Source organism: Oncorhynchus mykiss, chromosome 14 (genome assembly GCF_013265735.2).
Source record: "Oncorhynchus mykiss isolate Arlee chromosome 14, USDA_OmykA_1.1, whole genome shotgun sequence".
In the NCBI taxonomy this organism is placed as follows: domain Eukaryota; kingdom Metazoa; phylum Chordata; class Actinopteri; order Salmoniformes; family Salmonidae; genus Oncorhynchus; species Oncorhynchus mykiss.
Window position 1 is genome coordinate 8,492,827 of NC_048578.1, and position 25,894 is coordinate 8,518,720.

General features: G+C 46.3%; 3 protein-coding genes across 4 annotated transcripts in view; 2 read left to right on the forward strand and 1 right to left on the reverse strand.

The window, feature by feature from the left end:
• Positions 1–1,465: 1,465 nt before the first annotated feature.
• tlr1 (toll-like receptor 1) lies at positions 1,466–4,569 on the forward strand. The gene is given in 2 exon segments (NM_001166101.1): positions 1,466–1,642; positions 1,974–4,569. A coding segment is annotated over 1 exon segment (2,427 nt). The 5' UTR covers positions 1,466–1,642; positions 1,974–1,975; the 3' UTR covers positions 4,403–4,569.
• A 7,263-nt stretch (positions 4,570–11,832) lies between these two features.
• LOC110488712 (solute carrier family 25 member 51) lies at positions 11,833–17,008 on the forward strand. Its single transcript, XM_036942859.1, has 2 exons — positions 11,833–12,120; positions 13,667–17,008. Exon 2 carries the CDS (start codon positions 13,739–13,741, stop codon positions 14,690–14,692), a length of 954 nt encoding a protein of 317 aa, XP_036798754.1. The 5' UTR covers positions 11,833–12,120; positions 13,667–13,738; the 3' UTR covers positions 14,693–17,008.
• Positions 17,009–19,169: 2,161 nt separating this feature from the next.
• The window catches only part of LOC110518941, a 50,498-nt gene continuing 43,773 nt past the window's right edge, over positions 19,170–25,894 (reverse strand). For both annotated transcript variants that reach the window (XM_036942858.1, XM_036942857.1), the window contains exons 16-17: positions 24,721–25,803; positions 19,170–24,586 (exon numbers count right to left, since the gene is read on the reverse strand). In XM_036942858.1, coding sequence (XP_036798753.1) covers positions 21,963–24,586; positions 24,721–25,803 — 3,707 coding nt within the window. In that variant the 3' untranslated portion in view covers positions 19,170–21,962. The remainder of the gene's footprint in view (positions 24,587–24,720; positions 25,804–25,894) is intronic.

Genomic DNA, 25,894 nt, shown 5'->3' on the forward strand with positions numbered 1-25,894 from the left:
CTGGAGCTATCAGTTCCCATTAGCGACTTTACCACTGCTGAATATGGGATGAAAATATGCATTATGGTGCACTCTCTTGGAGAAGCACATGAATCCATGCGTCAGAGGGAGAGAGTAGCTCACTGTAAAGTCAGCAATGCTCCGGGCCCAGGGAGGAGTGAAGTGGGAGTGTTTAGAAGCACACTGTGAACGTGGCAAGGGGTCAGACTTGAAAACCCTAATTTTCACAAAGGGGGGTTCAGCCAGGATTTGAACCCTGGACCGCTCGCACCCAAAGAAAACGCCATACTCCTAGACCAACAAGCCCTGTCGTTGAAAATGTGTAATGGGTGGCTATTACAATACTCAAGCTTTTCTCGATCAAGATCAGCAGGGCTCATTGGTCTAGGGCATGATTCCCCAACTAGTGGCCCGAATTTGGCCCGCGGCTGGTTTTATTTGCCCCCCCCCCAAGTTTGCTGAGCAAATTATTATTATTACATTTTTTCTTTTAGATAATTTAATCAATTTTTGAACATAGAAGACTGTAAAAACACCAGGAAATCATCTCCGACTGGTTTTCATTTTGGAAATCTGTTCCCAAGTATTCCCCAACACTTAACAGAGATTATTATTCATAATAATTGGATTTATATAGCACTTTTCCACCAATAGAGGTACTCAAAGCACTTTACATAGTAGAGGGAAACTCACCTCAATCCCCATCAATGTACAGCACCCACCTCAGTGATGCACGGCGACCATTTTTGTGCCAGAACGCTCACCACACATCAGCTATCAGGTGGAGAGGTGAGGAGTGATATTTGACAATTAGGAATGAGGGGGATGATTAGGTTGCCATGATGGAATGTGGTCAGTTTGGGAATTTAGCCATGACACCGGGGTGAACACCCCTACTCTTACGATAAGTACCATGGGATTTTGAATGAGCACAGAGTCAGGACACCCGTTTTAACATCCTATCCGAAAGACGGCACCCCACGCAGGGCAATGTCCCCAAATGTAATCAAGGTTTGAAATGATTACGTTTTAGTCAAATTTTATATATTTCTGGGCTTCTTGCAGTCAGTTTGCAGTCTAAAACTATATATTTTTTTAATTTTCAGCCACCCGACCATTTGCTCAAGAAAGAATTGGCCGGCGTAACCAATATCTTATGCATTTGTTATATCCTCCAACCCTACCCATTTTTGTAAATCAATATAACAATAAGTTAGATCTACCTTAAAATGAGCGATGTAATATTCTTATAAGGAAGCCATGAGTAATATATTATCATAGCCACTAGCTGTGCCAAATACACAGATATGTGGCCAAACTTAATTTCCTGTCAAGCACTCAATTCCATGCCCATCACTGTGAATAAAAAGGGAAGTGAGAAAGAGATGTGAGTGAAGAAGGAACAGGAGTTGCCTGCACATTTGAAAGGCCTGGTTTCACATGTCTGTTTCCCCTCTGCTCAACATTTACTGTAAGCTCAGAGAGAGGGTTAGAGTGAGCGTGATAAGACGAGTGTGAGTGAGAGAAATCGCAAAGGTAAAGAGAGATTTATCTGAACGTGAGAGACGAACTGACTGTGACTGACTCAACATTATCTCAACAGACGCATCACTTGAAAAGCCATAGGATACTGAAAAGACAGGTCAGTCTGCTTTTTTCCCCCCTCTTTCTGTGTGCGTGTGTGTTCCAGACCTGTTTTTAAGACATTTGTGAGTTTCCCGTACTGTATTATAGACCAAAATGAGTCTATTTAAGAGTCTAAAATAAAACAAGGAAGCTTCTTTTTAACGAATAACCTTACAACACTGCAAGTTGAAGAACATTCATATCGAAAACAGGAACCAAAACCTTTATTCACATTCTAAAGGAAGCCTATTGATTTATTATGATTCACAGCACACATGACACACAATATTATAACTACCACTTTTACACAAACACGGTTTGTTACATTTTCTCTCGTCCCTCAACAGAGATGAGGGCTGTGGCAGTCACCCTCTGGGCCGTGGCTGCGTTAATGGGAGTCCATCAGAGCACCCCCTCCTCCTCAGAAATCCAGACCCTTATTGTCAACCTCTCCTCCAGAAACATATCTGCTGTTCCCAGAAACCTACCTCCATGCACCGAAGCCCTGGACCTCTCCCAGAACAACATACACAAACTTGGCCGTGAGGATTTCCAAGTCACAACTCACCTGAGATTCCTCAACTTGTCTTGGAATGTCTTGGAGGATATCGATCCGGAGACGTTTCATCCCACTCCGCTCCTGGAGAGTCTGGACCTCTCACACAACCAGCTCCAGAACTTATCTGATCAACGGTACTTGCTGTTAGCGTTGAACCTCAGAGACCTAGATCTGACCTTTAACATGTTCCACACCATGACCCTGGGGGTGGAGTTCCACAGCCTGACGAAGCTGGAGAGACTGGGGCTCGGAGCAAAAATCATCAGGGTGGAGGATTTCATCAACATCACTGACGTACACCTGCAAACTTTGACCCTTCGTCTGGAGAATCTCACAGCCTATGACAGTGGCAGCCTGAGTGACGTCCAGGCGGAGAAGGTCAGCATCGGCCTGACGAACAAACCCACCGATCGAAATCTGATCGCAGACGCCCTGTTGATGTTCAACGAGGTTGAGCTGATGGGTATGAACATCAATGGCTTGGTAGCCAGTTACGTGGTGGAACTTGTGAAGGAGAGAAGGGCAGTCAACACCACACATCTTTACCTGACAAATATGGCCATCACCTGGAAGCACCTGACAAACACCATAAACGCTGTGTTCGAATCCCCCATCATCCACCTGAGCACTTCAGACGTGGCCATCCACATTCCACCTGTGAGTGACACCCCAGGAAGAAACACGTCCCACACTAAATCCTTCTCTGCCAGGCGAGCGGGGGTGGTTAGCTTTTTCTTCTCCCTGGAAGTCCTCTGTAACTTCTTCATCAACATGCCGGTGGAGCGCCTGGCGATGACTGAGACATCCATCATACACATGACCTGCCCCAAGTTGCCCAGTGGGATACTGCAGCTAGACTTCTCAGATTGTGCCTTGGCTGATACGGTCTTCTCCAGAGTAGAACAGCAAATCACTGTAGAGTGCACAACCCTGAATAAAGTAAACATCCTGGTTCTGAGAGGGAACAACCTCAGGTCCCTTCAAACCCTGAGCAAGAGGGTCCAGAACATGATCTCTCTGCGTCACCTGGACCTCAGCCTCAACTCGTTGGTTTACAGCGGCCAGGAATGCCACTGGCCACCGAACATTGTCCACCTGAACCTATCCTCCAATGGGCTGAGTGAGTCGGTATTTAGCTGTCTGCCGAATGGCACCGTCAGCCTGGACCTCCAGAACAACCAGATCTCCACTGTACCAGAGACCCTGCTGGCCCTGGACTCCCTCCTGGCTCTGGACCTGAGTGCCAACCGGCTGAGGGACCTCCCGGTGTGCGCTGGATTCCCACACCTTAAGTATCTCCTTCTCAGGGAAAACTCCCTCCATGCCCCATCTGTGAGAGTTCTGGAAACTTGCCCTGTTCTACAGGTTCTAGATGCCAGCCGAAACCCCTTCACCTGTACGTGTGGCCTGAGGGGCTTCAGCGATCTGGGTGCTGGGACTGGCCTGGGCAGCGGACACCCTGCAATCCAACTTCTCCACTGGCCAGGAGCCTATCGCTGCAGCTATCCCGAAGCCTGGAGGAACTCCACACTGGAGGGCTTCCAGATCCCTGAGATCTCCTGCAATGTCGGCCTGCTGGCAATGGCCATCTTGTGCCCGGCAGTGGCTGTTATCATTGTTATGGTGACTCTGTGTCACCACCTGGACATTCCATGGTACCTGGGCATGATCCGGCAGTGGACCCGGGCAAAGCACCGTGCCAGGACCCAGCAGGTCCGGCCCGAGGAACTGGAGGGGGTGGTGTTCCACGCCTTTGTGTCCTACAGCCAGCATGATGCAGATTGGGTCAAGGGCCAGCTCTTGCCTAATCTGGAAGGCTCCGGCGGGGGCCTCCACATCTGCCGCCATGAGAGGGACTTCGTCCCGGGGAAGACGATCGTGGAGAACATCATCCAATGCGTGGAGAGGAGCCGGCGCTGTGTGTTTGTCCTCTCTCGCCACTTCGTCCGGAGCGAGTGGTGCCACTATGAGCTCTACTTTGCCAGCCACCAGCGGTTGACCCGAGGGTCTGACAGTGTGATCCTGGTGCTCCTGGAGCCTCTGCCTCAGTACATGATCCCTTCCAAGTACTATCAGCTAAAGGCCATGATGGGCAGACACACCTATCTGGAGTGGCCCCAGGACAGGGGCAAGCACAGGCTGTTCTGGGCCAATCTCAGGGCTGCACTGCAGGCTGACCTGCCCACTGCACCTGTACGAGACGACGTGGATGAGTGAGAGGGAGAGAGAAAATAAGATAAATTGGGGTAGAAAAATATTGATATATTTCTTTAATGTTATCTAGAAATATCAAAAATACTCTCACATTTGTCAACTTTCCAACAATCTCACAATTATTTAGAACGTCTTTTTGTTCTATACACTTCATAAAATGCTGCCTGATGACTCAAAAGTAATTATTCCGCTGCTCTATCGTTCGCTACAGTCATTTGTGGAGACGTCAAAATGAGGGGTGTTGTACAAAACTGAGTCATCAGCGATTGGATCATCTCTAACCAATCTGAGTATCAAAGCCAATGACACATTTTCAAACGTCGCTTTACACACGTGTGTTCTGGCTCTGGCCCAACCCATTGGTTTTTGGGACCAATCCATTCCAGAAATTGTTGTGGAGGTACTCAAACCAGTCTCATTGTGGAGAAGAAAATTATGTCTGTGGGCGTGCCATAGCGTTTGGCCCGGAGCAAAGAGTTTGGGTAGCCAGGCAACACAAAATGATCCAAAAATGAAAAATAAACTCAAAGTATCAAGACAACCAATGACAGACAGAGAGCAAATACCACAGACACAGTAGACCAATCCCTGTTAAGTATCCCCAAAAAACAGAATCCTTCCCAAGTACAGAACCTTCTCATGTTAGCAAGAACATCCTTTGAAAGTCATTATCTAATTTTAAGGCAAGTAGTACAACAAGGGGGAAATGTACAGAAGATTTTACGCTCATGAGTAACGTTAGCACCACAGATAAACCCTAGAAAGAGGGAAACAAGTCATTTATCTCTTTCTAATTATTGTTATTTGGTCATAGAGGGGGTCAGGAGTTCAATTGTCAGGTCTGATGGAAGACGACGATGCTCTTCTGGGCACACAAGCGGCACAGCGAACAGCGTTTCACTGTGGACATTAGACCCATAAGCCAAATGTCAGATGTCCAAGTGTCAAAGTTGAAGGGGTCAGAGGTCAGGGCAGGGACTGGATGATGATGATCTTCTCATTGATACAGAATCGGTGGAGGACAGTGTGCAGGTTCTCCGTGCAGAGTGACACCTGTCTCTCCACGGCCAGACGGAAGTCCTCCTTCACCCCCTTAGTGATGCCACGCGTCACTGTACTCTACATGGCAGAGGAACACAGACAATGGGTGTGTTTTCTTCACATGAATAATTTTATAAATCAGACACGGTTTATTTTTGTCCAAACCTCTATAGCAACAGGTGAGAAAACACAAATGTATCAATGAGAAAACTGTGACAAAACACAAATGTATCAATGATAAAAATAAATAAAAATTACACAACATCAAGGAAACAACTTTTGCTCACATACAGTCTTCATAGTTTTGAAATTGAGTGAGAGTATCAGGTATCTACCAAGAAGGCAACATTTTGACGGGAAGATTCAACAACGTCAAAAGCAATAACACATAGTCAAACATGAATGTTCACAAATGCAATGACAACTAGAGATAGCATTTTTTTTATCGAAATAGACTTCAAAACATCAGTAACAACCACATAAACGGATGCAATGGGTCAAACATGAAAATACATGCAAATAGGAAAAAATATGAATATAAAATATGACATTTTCATGAAAACATGAAAATAAAACACAACAAGGACTCGATGAAAACGGCAGACAGAAAATTTAAATGAGGTTTGGGCCTGAGGGATGGAGAGAGTGTTTGGCTTAGGGGTGCTGGGCAGTGTTGCCTGTCGGTCGTCTGCACCCCAGGTAGCAGCAGGGTGTTTAGCTCCCCACCCCGAGCGGGACTAGGGTTCCTGAGGTCAGTAAACACCAACATTTATCAACTCACGCTCTGGGTTAAAAATTAGGATCAGCTTACCCTCTAAAGAGCTTTAAAAGCAAAAAATGGATCATAGATCAGTATTTAGAGGCAACCTCATCCTACTCGTCAACTCCCACTGAGAGTGGGTGTTGTCAAGAATCTCAAACAAGTTTTTTCAATATTGGAGAGATGGCGCGTTGTACTGCCAACCCTTTTTCAACATAATGCTTCACAGCTGAGCTGCTATTCACTACCTGTATGTGAACATGACTGTGTACAATATATATAAACATATGCCAGTGGGAGGTGCATACTTGATTAGCATTCCCTTATTGGGCAGTAGCTGGACACGCCCCCCTCTGTAGTGGCAGGTCTGCAAACTCCTCCAGCATATCAATATTTGCAGGAACAAACGATTTAAAGGGAACAAACAGAGAGAGAGAGAGAGAGAGAGAGAGAGAGAGAGAAAGAAGAGAGCTAAAATTACTCAAGATTTTAGTTCTGGGTTAATCAAGATTATTTTAGATATACTGTATGAGAAGGATACTGGTGACGTATTTGAAAAAGTTATCATACTGGAAGTTGCCCTGCTGACAGATCTTACCAATCACTCTCAGGAACAGTGACTCTCCCTAAAAAGGGATGAACGTATTTTTGTTAAGATAGTGATGTGATTTGAGAAGCTATAAGAGATAAGAGTTTTTTTAAATAACTTTGCACAGTGAGTAGTCACCACCCTGAGTGAGGTCAGAGAGTGTCAGCCTGCCGGAACCACGCCTTTCCTGCAAACTGTATAAATGATGGGTTAAGAAATTAACGTACCAGACCAGAAAGACGTGCAGCTGCACGTTTAAAGTGGTTTGAACTTTGAATCTCAACACGAGGTAGAGACGATAAACTCCCCTCCCGGACAATCACTGGTACGGCTGATTAGCTGTCCTAAGTAAAGTATCTTCGGAAGTGAATTTATGTAGGACCATTCTGTCACTCTGCTCAAACCATCGTATTATGCCATTCTCATCATCCCACTGGGGAACCATCGACACGGCTGGCTAGTCTATCTTCAAAGAAGCATCTTCAAGAGTGAATGGGAGGAAAGTCAACTCTGTAGTTCTGTTAAGGACTACACAACAAGTCACCGGGTACCAGACAACTACGGAGAAGGACAACAGTAGAAGACTTGTCGGAACCATTTCGGACAATCAGAGCCTTACAAGCGTGCCGCCAAAAGTCCCAACTCCCTTTCCAAGGCTGCCTTGTTCACGAGAGAGATCCCTGGCGAACCCAGGCATTTCACGTAAATACATTCATGATTTCTAGACATTCATGCAAAGTATATGGTTACTGTAGGTGAGAGTTTTCTCTGAATGTACCAATGTTAAGTGTCTCTCTACCTCTCCATCTCTTCTTTAACAAGCAGCTATGTTGCTGTCATTCCACTAGGGACCTGTTTTTAGCATATTAAGTCCCCAGTCCATAACCGATAAAAAGTGTGTATGTTTATCCTGTTTCTCATTTAATTAGCTAGTAGTAAATAATTAAACCAATTTGTGTAGTACTGAACCATAAGTAAGGCTCTGTTTTTTTCAGATGCAAGGTTTCGACTGCTCAGAATGATATAATGTGAGGTTTTGATTAATAAGTTGACTGTTTATAGATGTGATGGGTAAAGACCTTTTCGGGAGATGGTAACTCTTTAAAGAACCGCTCTCATGGTGCCCCAGATCCTAATGAGTTAATTGTTACATGATTAATTTAATCGGGTAACAATTTAACATAGTTAGTTCATTAGAAAAATAACAGTTTTCAAAGTAATATTAAAGTCAAGTCACGACACAAGGTATCATGGGCTCCATCAAGTACCAGCAGATATTAAATCAGAACTTGACTTCCTCTGCTAGGAAGCTTAAACTGGGCCGTGGTTGGATCTTCCAGCAGGACAATGATCCAAAGCACACCTCAAAATCAACAAAAAAATGGTTCACTTGACCACAGAATCAAGATTTTGCCATGGCCATCCCAGTCCTCTGACCTAACTCCCCATAGAAAACCTGTGGGATGAGCTGAAGAGGAGAGTCCACAAGAGTGGACATCAGAATCTGAAGGATCTGGAGAGATTCTGCATGGAGGAATGGTCTCAGATTACTTGCCATGTGTTCTCTAACCTCATTACGCATTATAGGAGAAGACTCAGAGCTGTTATCTTTGGAAAGGGAGGTTGCACAAAGTATTGAATGAAGGGGTTCCAATAATTGTGACACACATATATTTGAGAAAAATATGTGTTTTATGATAACAATACATTTTTTCTTTCAATTATTTCACTTTAATTAGGAATGAAAGACCAAGAGGATAAACAATAAATCATTTTTGCTCATATTTACCAAGGGTGTCGATGGTACCTGCGGGACAGGTACAAAATGGCAACAACAACTGCCCGAGTTACACCAGGAATGCACAATCCCTCCATCAGTGCTCAGACAGTCCACAATAGGCTGAGAGAGGCTGGACTGAGGACTTGTTGGCCTGTTGTAAGGCAGATCCTCACCAGACATCACCGGCAAACAACGTTGCCTATGAGCACAAACCCACCGTCGCTGGACCAGACTGGACTGGCAAAAAGTGATCTTCACTTACGAGTCGCGGTGTTGTCTCACCAGGGGTGATGGTCGTATTCGCGTTTATCGTCGAAGGAATGAGCATTACACCATGGCCTGTACTCTGGAGCGGGATCGATTTGGAGGTGGAGGGTCCGTTATGGCCTGGCGCGGTGTGTCACAGCATCATCGGACTGAGCTTGTTGTCATTACAGGCAATCTCAACGCTGTGCGTTACAGAGAAGACATCAACCTCCCTCATGTGGTACCCTTCCTGCAGGCTCATCCTGACATGATCTTCCAGCATGACAACGCCACCAGCCATACTGCTCGTTCCGTGCATGATTTCCTGCAAGACAGGAATGTCAGTGTTCTGCCATGGCCAGCGAAGAGCCCGGATCTCAATCCCATTGAGCACGTCTGGGACCTGTTGGATCGGAGGGTGAGGGCTAGGGCCATTCCCCCCAGAAATGTCCGGGAACTTGCAGGTGCCTTGGTGGAAGAGTGGGGTAACATCTCACAGCAAGAACTGGAAAATCTGGTGCAGTCCATGAGGAGGAGATGCACTGCAGTACTTAATGCAGCTTGTGGCCACACCAGAAACTGACTGTTACTTTTGATTTTGACCCCCTCTTTGTTCAGGTACACATTGTTCCATTTCTGTTAGTCACATGTCTGTGGAACTTGTTCAGTTGATGTCTCAGTTGCTGAATCTTGTTATGTTCATACAAATATTTACACATCTCTTGAGAGGATGTTTTTTTTTGTTCAGAAGTTATAAAAATGTACATCTAGGCTATGTTGCATGGGTGCAGATGGCAATGGCTTTCTTACTGCCATCAAGAGTCGCGCGCATCTGTGTGTGACGTCAATGTGTTGTGTACTGGAAAAGGGTCTATATTTGTATTAGAGGGGTATTCATTCCTTTTTGATAGGCTAACATTACTTGATGAAGAGGTGTTGTTAGCTTTAGCTGGCAGTAACTATACTGAACAAAAATATAAATGCAACATGTAAAGTGTTGGTCACATGTTTCATGAGCTGAAATAAAAGATCCCAGAAATTGCCCACAATTTTTTTTACATCCCTGTTAGTGAGCATTTCTTCTTTACCAAGATAATCAATCCACCTGACAGGCGTACTGTGGCATATCAAGAAGCTGATTAAACAGCATGATCATTACACAGGTGCACCTCGTGCTGGGGACAATAAAAGGCCACTCTAAAATGTGCAGTTTTGTCACACTACACAATGCCACAGATGTCTCAAGTTTTGAAGGAGCATGCAATTGGCATGCTGACTGCAGGAATGTCCACCAGAGCTGTTGCCCGAGAATTGAATGTTACTTTCTCTACCGTAAGCCACCTCCAATGTCCTTTTAGAGAATTTGGCAGTACGTCCAACCAGCCTCACAACCACAGACCACGCCAGCCCAGGGCCTCCATATCCGGCTTCGTCAAGTACGGGATTGTCTGAGACCAGCCACCCGGAGGGCTGATGAGTATTTCTGTCTGTAATAAATCCCTTTTGTGGTGAAAAACTCATTCTGATTGCTTGGGCCTGACTCCATGGTGGGTGGACCTGGCTCCCAAAAGGGTGGGCCTATGCCCTCCCAGGCCCACTCATGACTGCGCCCCTGCCCAGTCATGTGAAATCCATAGATTACTGTCTAATTTATTTATTTCAATGTACTGATTTCCTTATATCAACTGTAACTCAGTAAAATCTTTGAAAATGTTGCATGTGGCGTTTATATTTTTGTTCAGTATGTGCTTTTGTCTTGCAGCTAAAATGTAATAAGTGTACAGAAGAGAAAATAAACGGATTAATTGTCTGCACATGCTTGTGAATTGTTGAGTTGTTCAAGAGCTAATATGGTTATGTTGCAATAATTAAGAATGTAGCTAATTTGGTAGCTGCTTGCTTAACTTTAGCTAGTAGCTAGCTAGTTTCAATTTGCAATGCTTAAACTTCTGGCTAGTGGTTACTCTGACATTTACGGTACTTTTGAGCAAATTTATAAAACTAAAGGACACACTACAAACTACAGCATTTATATCAGTCATCAACAGTACTGTGAGTCTGTGCATAAATTGAGATAAGAACTTTCACTCGAATGTCGTACAGCAGTATGCCGGCTGAAGATGTCTTTGCATTTCCCCCAATGGTGTACATCTCATACTGTCAAGACAAGACACCAATGTGACATTCCATTCCAGCCTGTGTGCAATACAGCCAAGGACCAGACCTCTTGAGACTAGTTTTCCTAACGTTACTAATGTATTCTAAATGACTCGTTAGTAGCACTTTACTATTTCTCAAGCCAACAAACAGCTAGATAGAGTATAATTGTCATTCACTAGACGCAGTTTACCTAAATATTGAAGTCAGTGGGATAGAGGGATCTAGCGGTCATCAGACACAAGATCCAGAGCCCCTTTCATTAAAAACTCGCAGTCCTTTTGTGCTGACATATTTGGTCATATTATTGTAATCCGTGGGGTACAGTGCCCAAAATATAAATTTGCTAGGATTGAAATTGAAATTCGGGCATTTGTTTATTGCTCCCATGAATGGGAATATTTTTATGACATCATGACGTGCAGTCGCACGTGTGATAGATAACATTAGATTCGAGGTATCATTGACTAGGCTTATCAGTCACTACTAGACACTAGAGCTGATCCGCAGCAACATTGACTTTATCGTAAACACTTTTGGTCTCAATTTAAGGTTAGGCATAAGGTTAGCAGTGTGGTTAAGGTTAGCGTTAGGTTTAAAATCAGATTTTAAGCCATTTGTGACTGTGGTAACTAGTGACGACAAGGCTCCTATTGGTAAATGCTGCCGCCTGGTGCATGACAGAATATTGCACATAGAAAATGTAGGACAGATCACACAACCAGACAAAAACGTGTCAATGCAAAATAGAGCATCACAAAAAGCACGGGGCAGTATTCTAGTCATGGAGTTAACCCTCAAAATATAATCTAATTGAGATGCAAATGTTATTTATCAAATACACCTTGTAGTTGTAACATGATTCAAGAGAGCCAACAGGACGCTTGAACAATAGCCCCTCTAGTGTGTATGAGAAAATCCGTATAAACTGATACGTTTGAAACCTTCAACCACAAACTATAGTGGATACTTATTTTTGTATTGTTATTTGTAGATTAGCGAGGGCCCGGTGGTCGTAAGGCACGCTATTTACATCTCGATTGGTTTTCCTGCTGTCAGCTGCTTCCCAATGCATCGGCGATCGACAGCAGACGGAACGACCTAGCAAACTCCATTTCCGTGTTAAACTACGGTTTCTTCGTGGCAAGGTAAAAGACAAGTAAACGTAGATACTTTGGACCTAGTGTTGAAATATCCTATATGATGTTAATTTAAAAAAATGTTTTTTTTTTACATTTACAACGATAGCATGCCCATCCAAGGCTATCTATCTCGAAACTGTTTGTCTGGGCACAAAAAAATCAAGTAAAAGAGAGTTGTCCGCTTTGACACTGCCAACTTGCTAGCCAACGTTAGCTGGATACAAAATGCCTGTAATCTGTATCTAACTTGATAGATAGCTAGCTCAGTCAAACTCCTGTTTACCATAGCTTGTTAAGGAAATCTTGACTGTCAAGATTAGCCATGTCACTGGTTGCTAAAGAAGGCCCTAAAAAGGATGTTAGCTAACTAGCTGGCTTGTTAGCGTAGACGCAACCATTTGACATACAATCAGGAAACATTTTGGTGGGTTTAGCCAGGACGAAGACGGGTTTAGCAGGCTGTAACGTTACTGTCCTTTGGTTTGGAGTTGGCCAGGAAAGCAATGACTCATTCAGAATGATCTGGATTGTGCCCGTGTGTAATCTTTGGAATACATCCTGAAGCTAACGTTGGCTGGATAGATTAAAACTCCGATAGCCTTGAGCATGTCTTTCTTGACCGTATTGACCATTTCTCCATTGACCTAGCCAACTTGAGCATTTCATGTGTGCATCATTTAGGTGTGTCCATATAGCATGAGTCATGACAGCAAATGGGGAGTTCCTAGAAGGCGTTAACTTTACTCAAGACCTTCTAACCAGAGAGTACAACGATGATCAGACTCAACAACCAAGTTGGCAAACTGTCTGTACCTCCTGGTCACTGACAGTTCATCTGCACTGGGTGACTCAGCTCATTTGTTAACGGTTTGCATTTGGCAAGAAGCACTTCTGTCGAAATCTGCTTTCATAGCGTGACCTCTAATTACCCTCCAGTGACAGTTCCACTACTCTGACCTATGTTTAGAAGGCACTTGAATGTGGAGCTTGGTTTTAAATTGTTTCTGGACAACTTCTAGACTGCACAAAATGATGATGATGCATGCATGTCTCTTAATTCCTTTCGGAAGAGTACATATCACCTTGTACATTAGAATCAAGTTATGCAATAGTTCTTATCACTGAGGTGGTAACGGCAGCAAAGTTGTAGCCAAGTTTCAATAGATGCAGTACACAGACCTGGATTGTGTCCGTGGTGCATTGAACTGTATTACCAAACCTACTTACCCAAGATCCTTGTTTCACTGGCAACATGTTAAATTTTTTCTCCAAATATTACCGGTGTCTTATCATTTTGTAAAACTGCAGTCCTACCCCAGTGCAGACAGCCTGATGCCTTCTGGATACTAGCCTCATAAATCCTTCTCCACTAATCATGAGGGAGTTTTTGCAGACTGGTTGACCATCCATTTGTTACAATGTTATAGTAGACAATGCGTGTTTTGCTGAAAGGAACAAGTAACTTCAGTTCACATGCTGTTTCAGTACCAATAGATAATATTGCAGCCAATTTTAAACATTGTAAATTTAACTCTTTCATTCCTTCCCACAGGTGTAAAATCATAGAGGTTGTCTCCCAAGCAGTGATGCTGGTGGCGTAGGCTCAGGGTGTGTCTCATCTCCCATGGCTATTACCACCATGGACCCAGAGTCAGCCTGCACGTCACAGCCCCAGGGGTCCCTGGGTAAAGGAGGGGGCTCCCTGCTACCTGGCAGGGGTTTGGGCGCAGCGCTCGGCCCCCGAGGGAAGCACTACGTTTGTGGCTCCATAGCTGCCTTCACCAACATCGTGGTGACCTTCCCCATCCAGAAGGTTCTGTTCAGACAACAACTTCACGGTGTGCTGGCCAGAGAGGCCGTCAGACAACTCCAACGGGACGGGATGAGGAAACTCTACAGGGGGCTGCTCCCTCCTCTTCTCCAGAAGACCACCACTGTAGCCATCATGTTCGGCTTGTACGAGGACTTCTCCCGGGTCTTATTGGACCAGGTGCCCACCGGCAGCGGCATTCCCGAGCTGGTGACGCGGAGCTTTGCGGCGGCGCTGGCGGGCACGGCAGAGGCTGTGCTGACGCCGTTTGAGCGTGTGCAGACTCTCCTCCAGGACCACCGGCACCACGGCCGCTTCCAAAACACGGCCCACACCTTCCGGACGCTCCTGAGCGAGTACGGTGTGAAGGAGTGCTACCGCGGCCTGGTGCCGGTCTTAATAAGGAACGGGCCCAGTAATGTGCTGTTCTTCGGGTTCCGCGGGCCCATCAAGGAGCAGCTCCCTGAGGCCTCCAGCCGGGCTGGCCACCTGGTCAATGACTTTGTGTGTGGAGGGATGCTGGGGGCGGCACTGGGGATCATGTTCTACCCGCTGAATGTGGTGAAGTCGCGGGCCCAGTCCCAGGTGGGGGGTGCTTTCCGCCCCTGTGGGGAGGTGTTAATGACAGTGTGGAGGGAGAGGGGCGGTAGCGTGGCCATGCTGTTCCGAGGGGCGCACCTCAACTACCACCGCTCCCTTCTCTCCTGGGGCATCATCAACGCAACATACGAGCTTCTGCTCAGTGTTCTGATACTAAAAGGGTCATAGAATGTGAGGGGGAATGGAGTGTGAGGGGGAGAGCAAGGAAAAATACTTGGGGAAAGTGTTGTTTGTTGATCGCAGTTGGTGCTCTTTTTTTGTTGTTGTTGTTGAAACTGATGTGCCCACTGCCCACCCAAACAGGTCTACATAGTGTATGTGGGGGGTAAGGGCCTACGGCAAGTAGAAGAGGACAAAGGGAATCTGAAAGGTAAAGTTGCGCTACTGCCAATGGTCACCAGTCGGTGTGAGATTAAACAAGGCAGTCAATTTGAGTCATGGTATCGAAGTGAGACTCACAAATACACAAGTCCTGCGTCTGGGTCCAACATGCAACAAAAGCCTTTTTCAATACATTTTTTTTTGTGTAGACTGATGTGGTTCCCAGCAGAAAGTATCAGAGGCAGTTTACTGGGTGTAAGCCTTTTTAAAGTGACCAAGAGCACCTTTCAAAGAACTATTCATTGTGTTGACCAGTGCTTTGATCTGTGTGCATTGATTATTAGTCCCTTCGACCCCTCTCATTTCTCTACTCTGGCCCTCTGATTGTGAACTCTGGTATACTGATTTGTTGTCCAACTATTTACCATGTCGGTCATCTAGGATTATGCACTGATTCGACCCATAGAGAATGATGGAGGCCTCTAGTGGCCAAAAGGCTGTTTTAATATGGGCAGCACCATGGAGGGTTTCCACCATGCTTCTGCCATTTTAAAGTAGTCAAAATAGTCAACTGGGTGGGGATTCCATTAGAGTACTACAGTATGAGTCATAATACCTATAAAATCTAGCGGTCAAGCAGGGAAATTGTTCCAATTGTTTTTCCACTATTTGATTTTTCCTATTGGGGACTTTAGAAACACTTAAAGTAGGGCTGTGTTTTGTGTAGTCTTACCCTGGCGTTACATTTTGATAACTGTGTAAATCTCTAGGTCAAGGTGACTTTAATACATAGGAATTCGGGGAATATATTTATCTGTGAAATGCTAATGTGGCTATCATAAAGAACTACAAATGCCATGATGATCTGGACAAGACTGCCGAATCGAGGCAAAGGCAAGAATCTCTGGATTAACTATCTAATGTTAGCTAAATGTAGTAATGAATAAATTGTCCACAATTCTTTAAACATTGACAATTCTGTGAACTGTCTTGTGCAAGTTTTAAATTGACACAATACCTGTTAGCAAAGGTGTCAGCTAGAGACGACGTGCAGGAGCTTGCAGGGATTTGTAGTTCTGCATGATGTCTACTTTGATGCTAATTACCATTTTCAAATCTGAGGTAAATAGAGCTGAATATATTGATAAAAGTCACCGTGTCCAACAGAGATTTACACGGTTATCAAAACATCACGCCAGGGTAAGCCTACACGAAACACAGCCCATATTTGAAGTGTTTCTAAAAATCCTCTATGGGAAAAAATGAACAGTGGAAAAACGATTGGAACCGTTTCCCTGTTTTGACCGCAAAGTTTTATGGGTATTATGACACCTCCACTTTGGGGCTCTATGAGGTATAGCCTCAATGGCGCTGCCCATGCTGTCAGACTATAATGGCACAGATATAAAGAGGAGTTCTCTGTCTCTTTGATTCAACCCTGTGCGGTATACTAGAGATAGTTAGAGAACTCAACTAAGATATAGCACATTTCAGCATGGACGTTACCATTAATGGCTTCCACCATTTTAAAGTACGCAATTGAGTGTGGATTCCTGTGGTTGGGAGCGATCATCCAATGATCAGAGCATTGTCTTGATTTGTAAATTGCTTTAAGGTAAGTCACTACCATCTAGTGGCCACAATACATTTAATTACGCTATTTGGTTCAGGACTCCAGCACTGCAGATGGTGATAAATCACCAATATTAGCTTTAATATTGAAAATGGAACACTTTTAAAAAAGTAGTCAACTGGTTGGCGATTCCTATGAGTTGTAGCCTCAATGGCGCGGTCACAAATGTCCTAATGGCACAGATACAAAGACAAGATCTCTTTCCATCTCTATGGTACCAGCCTAACGGCTAGCAGGTGTTTGTCCTGTAGGTATTACTTGAAAGACGACTGGAAATAGCGGTATACTCAGAAGCACATGGGAACAGGACTAGGAAAGTGCTATTATGTACCATTTCTTCACTCAGTTATTATAATCCATCAATCAACGCCACTATAAGTGTATCTTGATAATGTTTGTCAAAGAGTTGTGTGTAATGAGCTTATTGCTGAAGTGCCACTTGTAGTGTGTGTCTGTTGAAGTTTACGTAAAATGTATGGTTTAAGTCAAATGTATGGTTTAAGTAAAATGTATGGTTTAAGTCAAATGTATGTTACCCATAACTTGTCTCTTCCTTGATGAAATGGACTTAAAAAGCAATAAGACGTGGCCAAATAATGTTTTTCCTCAGATAAAACATGCACAACTATAATGGGGGGAAGAAATACACACACAAAGACTACAGGAACACAAAGAACACAGGAACACAACCATTTTGCCCATAATTGTATACTTCCAGGCTGTAGCCCTTCATTTACACACTTGCTTCTCTCCTCCATATTTGTCTCTCCTTCCTTTCTGAGAATTCCTTGCTTTCCACTCCCCTCTCTCTCCCTCTCGCTTCATTCTGACTGCTGTACACTCTCTCCTCTCTGCCCATAACCCCTGTTGACATAATGGGCTCAAATTTCAAGCTTGAGTAGAGGCAGTCGCCATGCAGCGGCCCACACTGCGTATGACAGGCCAGATAGGGAAGGCATGCTGCTAGGGGATTGAGATGGGGCTGCAGAGACTGAGAAGAGGGCGAAAGAGGGCACTGGAGGAGTGAGAACTAGTATGAGGGAGACTGAATGTGGAAGAAAGCAAGAGAATAAGAAAAGGGAGGGAGAGTAGTGTGTTGTGGCACAGAAATTATATCTGCCATTTAATTTGGCCCTTTATGCGGTCTATGTCTGTATTTTCAACTAAAAAAAGAATCAGCGCTGAACAAGATCAGGACAGTTTTCAGCTGGTTTTCCAGCGTTGAAGGTACAAGTATGTTTTACTGAAAGGTTCAGGGAACCTGAACATTTGAGACTAGGCGGCTACATAAAACATTTCCAGATCAATTGCAAATCACTTGAGTTGGTCACAGATTTCACATAAATGTAACGCTAACCAGGCAAGCAAATGTTGAAAACGTCAAATGACTTAAAGCGGAATTGTAGGCTTATTTTGTACATTTTTGTGACTAAGCTGTCTGCTATAGTCGCCCCCCCCCCCCCCCCCACACACACTTTTTGGTTATCGTGTATATTTTTAGAAGACACCCAAATGTTTTATAAAGGTGAAATGCTTCTTGATGAATGGGTGTGTGTCTGTGTCATTTGGGTGTGAGTAAAGTCAACATCATCCTTGTGAACTTCTTGCTTTCAGACACATTTCAGTTGAATGCATTCAGTTGTACAACTGTCTAGGTAACCGCACTTTTCCCCCTTTTGTCAGTCCATTTCATTTATTTGTTACTGCTCACTGGGGAAGTCGGGACAACTGTAGCTAGCCAATCCACTGGGCTGGTTGGTGTGGTTATGGGAGGGCCTGGATCTGACTGCTGGGTTAACAAGTGATCAGATTAAGGGCAATCTGACATGGGGACTGGTCTGGCGAAAGAGACGTACCCCAGGCAGTTCAACCAGGGCTTCCCACTAAATTGCTACTGAAAGGCATTTTGTCGTTCAATGAGTGGTCACGAATCAGGACAGTGCAGTGGGACTATTTATCACATTGAGGTGGATTTTCATTGTCTAGTTTGCTTAGTTTCCACCATAGTGTTTTCTCTCATACAGTCATGTTGGGTAGGTGATGGCTCATGTTAAAGGAATGGTAGGAAGCCCAGTATTTTTGACATGCCACATTCACAAGTACTGCTCTGCTTTACAAATATTTACCCCTGGGTTCAATGGCAGCTCAAAATCACACTTCCCAAGTCATAGTGAACAGGGCCAATACATTGGCTTATGCTGCTTTCATATGCTAGTTGGAACTAGGAAACTGAACATTCCGACTTGCTGATTCGTTGAACGTGTATAACTACAACCAGTTAGCATGTCGTAAATGTCTTGAGTTTCCTAGTTCAGACTAGCATGTGAACGGGCATTATACAGACACTCCCAACTGAACATTTGAGAAATGGCTGCTGCCTAGAGCGGTTAAACAGCTTGTGATGTTTGTGTTCTTACTGTGTATTGTTCTATAGTGCCTGAGGTTATCACAAATCGGGAAGCCTAAAATATGCGCTCATCACATTTATTTTTCCAAACGATATTTGAACCGAGATCAATGTTAATGAAAAGAAAATGTTGATTGTCCCTCCCACGACGTTTCATGACACAAAATGTGTCTCCGGGGAAGTTTCTCCAAAGAGACTGGTTTCTCTGTAGTGTGCATTTGAATGAAACAGTTGCTGCACCTCCCTTTTCCAGAGGCAGACACAGGAGTGAGATCTCACATGCCTTTTTTCACAGTTGTTTATTTCAACAATGTTACAGAAAGAAATGGCTGCCCAGTGATGTGCACGGAGGCCTATAATCCACTGACAGCCCTGTACAGTGTGTTTCTGATCAGTTTAGGGCTTCTACTCTATAACGTCGGTTCCATGGCAAAGGTCAGGTTCTGTGTTCAGTATGCTACAATGATCATCGTCGTAACTTTATTGTCCAATGTCCACTGATGTGTAACGGACATACGTGGCATCACAATGGATCTCAACACATGGATCGAAACACATGATACAGTGAAGGCAAATTGTTCTGTCACCACATCCCTTAAAACTGTCAGACTGCATTTCCTAATCGCCATCTATGCCATCAATATCCAGGCCCCAGCTGCGCCAATCTTCTTATGTTTGTGAGTTAATGGAAGACGTGTGGACAGGGCCAGACTTCCAGGGGGCCCCCAACCAAAAATGTGTCCCTCCCAGATAGTATGAACACAAGTCGGTTGGGGGCCCCCTGGAGGTCAGGCCTCCACAGATAGCATATTATGAACATGTCATAAGCCATGGCAAAATGTATAGAATTGTATAAACATTTAGCTTTATAACTGCCAAATTGTCTCTCAGCCTCACGGCAAAATGTGTAGAATACAATGAGATTAGCTATAAAACTGCAAATGTATCTGTCTGCCCTGGCGAAATGTGTATAATTGCAGGAAGTTAGCCCCCAAAAATCTCCCCATTTAAAAATACAATATATATTATTATAATATATTTGTTGGAGGAATAAGGTGCCCCAGATGGGTCCTTGCTATCCTTGGGACATCCCTACCCCATTGAAGTTGACATTTTAAATGGTTAGGGTAAGAATAGGGGTTAGGATAGGGACGTCCCAAAGATCCCAGATAGCCCTAACCGCTCCAGATGTGTTAGTCCGGCCCTGTGAGTAGGATTTTGACATCAGCATCCCATTGTTGTCCGAGGTACAGTATTAACATCCTTCCAGATCTACTGGATTTAACTGAGGGAGACAATCAGGTGGCATGAGATGTAGTTGAGCCTATTAGTGGGCAACACTTTGGATAAGCCAAGCCATCCAGATAGTTATATGGAGTGATATTAGTGCCAAAAAGAGACTGATTCCATTTCTGTCAGTCGAATATTGACATCTCAAATCTGTCCAAATACCTATTTGAAGTGTCTTGGAATGTGCTTGAATCTCATGCTACAGGCCAAATATCTGCTCAGCTTGAACAAAAAGGAGGAAAATGACAGTGACAATAACATACCTGTGTCCCATCAGACGAAAGGCAAAACACCAATTTATTTAGTCAAACTTCAGATTGAATATGTTTACAGCATCTTGACAGGATCAGTGAGTTGTGCCTTTTGTTGGGACATGTTGCCATCCCATTACATGCAACATTGCAGAACGTTGCAATCCTGAACTAGCCTGTGATCCTAATCCACATCTCCCATTATCATAAGGGGAATCGCTCTGTATTTCCATTTACAATGGCTAGAAAACATATACAGGTATTCTTGTCTTTAACGTTAACACAATTGTAACAGGGAGTGAGTGATATGTTGGAGAACAGGGAAGTAGTGGTTATGTTTGCATAGCCATAAACTAAGGAAGGACAGATAGAATCAAACTAACACAAACATAGATATGCATGTATATCTATCAACAGCTCTGGCACAAACAGAATCAGTCAGTCCGTCCGTCTGCAGAGCTAAACATGGGCAAGTAGTAAAATTGTGGCTCGTTGTTAAATTACTTTGGATCGTTGCTACATCTAGTTAGGTTTAACAGTCAGCCTTATCAAAAACTTTGTACAAAATACCAAATGAATTCCTTTCCCCCTATTCCACCACCCACGCAACCCACCCCAGAAAAATATATGTGTCCTTTAGATTCAAAGTTGATGTACTGTATAATTACTGCATAAGCATTTGGGTTATTGAGTGCTTACTCCGTTCAAACACTCTCACACAAGTCGTCAGTCAGGAGCCAGGAACGGTGTACACTTTTCACAGGGTTCATTTCTGTAACTTCTGCAAAGTGTAACTTCACGGTCAATATTGCTCCCTCTGCATTTGTTTGTAAACTGAAGGGAGTGGGTCTCGGCAAATGTAAAAGTTTGTGATTTATACTGTTTTCCCCCAATGGACAAATCTAAATGACAGATTTGAACTTTAACTGAATCCACAGAATCACTAAATAAGCCGACGATAAAGTAATGCTCTCTCGTCTCCTCAGCAGACACCAGGTCAGAGGAAGGGAGGTGGGTGGAGGTAGAAAATCACACATGACAAAAACAATATATACAAAATCCAGTGATAACCACGGGGTCTTACACCAGCAGGTCCCTTCACGTCATAGACCATGGTGCAAACATACTTAAATATGTACATACATATTTCATACATACACATACAGAATATAATAATAAAATAAGATAGATGGTTATAAAATACCTATGTACAAATGCATAATCCAGATCTATCCAGTCAGTCCAGTCTATCGGGAGACCTAGCAGTAATGGCAGTCAGTGGAAGAGGTTCCTCTCATCATTTATGGATGTGTGTGTGGTGTGTGTGTGTGTGTGGGTGTGTTTATTCTGTGTGCTGTGGTGTGCATGGCACTTATTGTACAAGTGTGTATGCACTGTACTCTATGTAGGGCCACACACCAGATCCCACTTTGCTAAAGAATCGTGTCAACAGCTCTTCATCCTCCTCCCTTTTCTTACTAAGTCCTCATCTCACCTCAGTGCTGGTGGTGAGGAGGGGTTTTAAAAGTTCAGAGGTCAAAAGTGGAGAGGTGTTTGACCCAGCAGGTCTGTCGTGTCCGGCGAGTGCATCCTGAACAGCTGCGTGAGTGCAAAGACGGAAGAGATGAGCACCGTGCAGCGTTTGGCCAGCAGCCTGACCCCCTCGCCCTCTCCCTGCCTCTGTCCATCCCCAGACCCACCGCCACCCCCAGCCCTGGTTTCAGCCATCTCCACAGCCCCAACAAACTCCCGGTACAGCCCTACGATCTCCTTCAGCTTGTCCAGAGCCTCCTCCTGGCCCTCATCATCAGTGCTGTGGATCTGACCCCTATTGAGGCAGATGTCACAGCCAGGACAGGGGTGTGTTCTCAGGCAGGCTGCAGAGAGCTGCACAAGGGCACTAAAGCTGTTGGATAAGGACCGAAGCGCCTCCTCCGGAGCCCAGCCCACACGCGTGGCACGCTGGCACCCTGTTGCCAACCGCCGGGCCTCTGCCTGGAGTAAACTCCTCTCGGCCTCTGTCAAGGGTAGAGGACTTGCCCCTCCACAGCACGGGGTCGGACCATCCTCTTGCCCCACGTCTTGGTTGGGTCCCTCTTCTCCACACCCATCCTGGTCTGTTTTAGAAGGTTCTGATGATGGTGGTGGCCCAGCCGTGCCTCTCTCCAGAACCAGGCGTAGCTGATCGATGTCCTGCCTCAGGGAGGCGAAGCCCCCCTTCAGCCCCACGTAGCGTTTGTTGGTGAGGGAGCTCAGGGCTCCTATAGGGGGTGTTGGGGAGACAGGGCGGGACAGGAGGGGGCTAATTTCTGAGGAGGCAGTGGAGAGGGTAGAGAGAGGGCGAGGGGTGTCCCTCAGCAGGGACAGGATGTTGGGGGAGGGGACAGGGGAGGTGGGGGAGGGCAGGGGTGTAGAGCGGGCTTGTTTGGGGCGCGTGCGTTTGGAGAACTCGTAGATTGTGAGCTCCTCGTCAAAGCCGCAGCCGTCCTCCACGTCGCCGCTGAAACAGTTGGCGTAGACGGTACGGCACCCACACGCCTCGCCGTGGGCCTGTGGAGGGGTGTGCACCAGAGAGTCCCCCTCTAGGGGTGGGCCTGAACCACCCCCTAACCCCACCTCTGAGTGGGGCCTGGACTGGGGCTGCTCCGACTTGCAGGAGCCCCGAAACCCATAGGGCTCAGAGACGTGCGCCCCATTTCCTCTCAGGGTCTGGTTGGGGTGCGACACGTTCGTCCCATTGGCCTCCTTCACTCGGGGAGTCACTTCCTGGAACTCTTTGATGGTCGCTATGACAACCTCGGCTCCATCCTCCAGCACTTCCTTCTTCCCTTTACCCGCCGCAGTCTCACCTACTGCCTTGGCAGTGACCTTGCTGACCTCGGAGGCTCCGCTGACCGACAGACCGGAGCCGTACCCAGACGTGACATCCTCGTTGACAGAGCTGGTGGAGGGGTAGTCCAGAGTACCCAGGATCTCCTGGGAGCGGGTCATGTACCAGGGCAGGGCCTGGATCCGCCCTCTCAGGGCTGAGGTAGGCAGACGGCCCCCCAGGCTGGAAGAACTGACCCTCAGGTCTGAACCTGACCCTGACCTCCCCGTGCTCTCTGGGATTCCTGCTGTCCCTTTAGAGGAGGTGGTGAGGGAGGTGGTCAGACTGAGGGGGCCATCTGCATTTTTGGGGGACAGGTTCTCGTGACTCAGAGAGACCCTCCTCCCGGACTGAGCGCTCCCATTGCGGCTGCCCCAGGGGTGGAGGCCGTTCGGTGGGGACACCCCCTCTTTCTCCTTCAGTGAGACCGGGATGGGGAGGACTGTTAGGGGATGAAGAGAAGGAGGGGAGGTTCTGGGAGAGAGTGGTGGAGGGCTGGTAAGGCTCAACCTGATCTCATCTCCTGAAGCCGAACGTGGAATGGGGGATAAGCTTTGCAGCTTTCTCGGGGGGTCCACCCCAACACCATTTCGGACCTCTCCCTTCGGCAGGGAAATCCCATTTGCTTTAGTTTCAACCCTCGCTGTCTGCTTGTCAGCAGTGACCAGAACACAATCTTTAGGAAGCACGTTAGGAGTCCTGATCTCTATCTTAGAACTGTGCTCTTGCTTAGAACTGTTCTCTATCTTAGGCCCGTTCTCTTGCCTGAGCCCGTTCTCCACAGCCTGAGGTTCAGCAGGGGGTTGCTGGTTCTTCCGTACAGCCGTGATGAGGGGGGAGGAGAGTGGAGGCCCCCCCGCCCCCGAGGTGACTGATTTAAACTCCATTGTTTCCGGCTCCATGGTGTCTATCTCCAAGAGCCCTGTGTGGCCCCCACGAGCATCCCCGTTACAGTGGGCGTACGAACCCCCACACTTGGGAGACCTCTGGGGGTCTATCTGGGGCTTGGGGGCCAGTTCAGGTTTAGGGGCCAGTTCAGGTTTTGGGGGTAGCTGGGGCTTGGGGGCCAATGGTGGAGGTTTGGTCTTGGCATCGACACTCTGCATGGAAGACTGGTTTGAGTGGAGCTTCGGGTCTCGTTGGGTCTCCTGCTGTTTCTTGTGGTCAGGTGAGGAGTGCTTCTTTTTGAGGGGTGAGGGAGGCTCCCTCTCTGGTACCACTGGCAGTCCATTTCCTGTGCCACTCCAGCGTTTACGGTGTCTCTTATTGTCAGCCACATCCAAACTGTTTTCTGTGAGTGAATGAGAGAGAGAGAGATGGGAGTCTTAAAAGGGTGACAGAAATCATTCAACACCTTCACTTTAACACTTTAACAGCTCTACACACAGTTACTCTGTCAGTGAAGAAGTGATGTCAACAACCCACCTGTGCTATCAGGAGGAACTGGAGGAGTGAACCGCTCCTGGGCATCGAAGAACTCATCGTCTGACTCTGAGGCACTTTCCCTAGCAACAGGAGGAGGAGCTTTAGGGGACGGCGTTAGGAAAGGACCGCAATCTCCAGAGTAACTTGATAGACTCTCCTCCCCTTTGTGGGTGGAGCTACAAGCCGCCTTCTTTTCACAGGAGGAGATGTGGATGGGGATGACTCTGGGGATGTCTAACTTGTTTTTGGAAGCAGTTTTGTTAGACTGGGCGCAGATCTTGTCGATGAGGCGCAAGTCTACGTGACTTGGGATCTTAGAGAGCCGTCTCAGTTCCTCCTCATCGTCGTCAACTTCCTCCGTCTCCTCCTCATCGCTGGTGGCCTCGGGGGGGCTGGGGAGATAGCTGCCCTTGGAGTGTTCAGTGAAGCACAGGCACGGGCTGTCGTTGCTGCGGTAACTCAGGTTGGTGGGGCGTACGGGGGCAGAGGCCGTGCTGCCGGCGGCACCCTCTCTCTGACGCTGAGGAGAGGGAGCTGTGACCTCCAGGAGGAACGGGTGGTGGACATCCAGGGTGGTGGTCCCCTGAGTTGGACGTTGGGACCGGAGAGAGGGGCTGTCCTCACGCAGGGCGACCAAGGCCTTGGCTGGGCCTTCTCCTCTGGCTGCAGCTGCAGGGCTGCTCTCCTCCAAGGCCGCCCTCAGAGAGCCGCTGGACAGGCTGGGGAAGCTACTGTTGGCCCGCGGCTCTGTGCGGTACCAGTTGTCCTGTTCCACTGTTCCCGCGTTAGCTTTAATTCCTAGCATGATCTCTCTTCCTCTCACTTCCCTTCCGTTCTCTTCCTCGACTTCCATGTCCTTCTCTGACAGCTCAATGATCATCACCTCGTGTTTCTCTTCGTATTCTTTCTCAGCTCTCTCTTTCTTTCCTTCCGCTCCTCTCTGCTCCTCTTCTTCTCTCCTCCAACCCTCCCTGTCTTTGCTGGCAGGTGCGGGGCGTTTGCGGGTGTGCGTTGGCGGAGGCTCGGCGGGGTAGTCCTCGTCTGACGAGTCATCGGAGTCACTACAGCAGCGGGACACATAGCCTGGGATTGACAAAGAAAAAAAAAAAAATTCTCAGTTACATAATAAAGTTTACTATGTAAATAATAGTAGTCAAATTAATACTATCCATAC

Excerpts from the sequence above, each read along its gene's own strand:
- LOC110488712 (XM_036942859.1), top strand. The coding sequence starts at position 13,739 with ATGGCTATTACCACCATGGACCCAGAGTCAGCCTGCACGTCACAGCCC.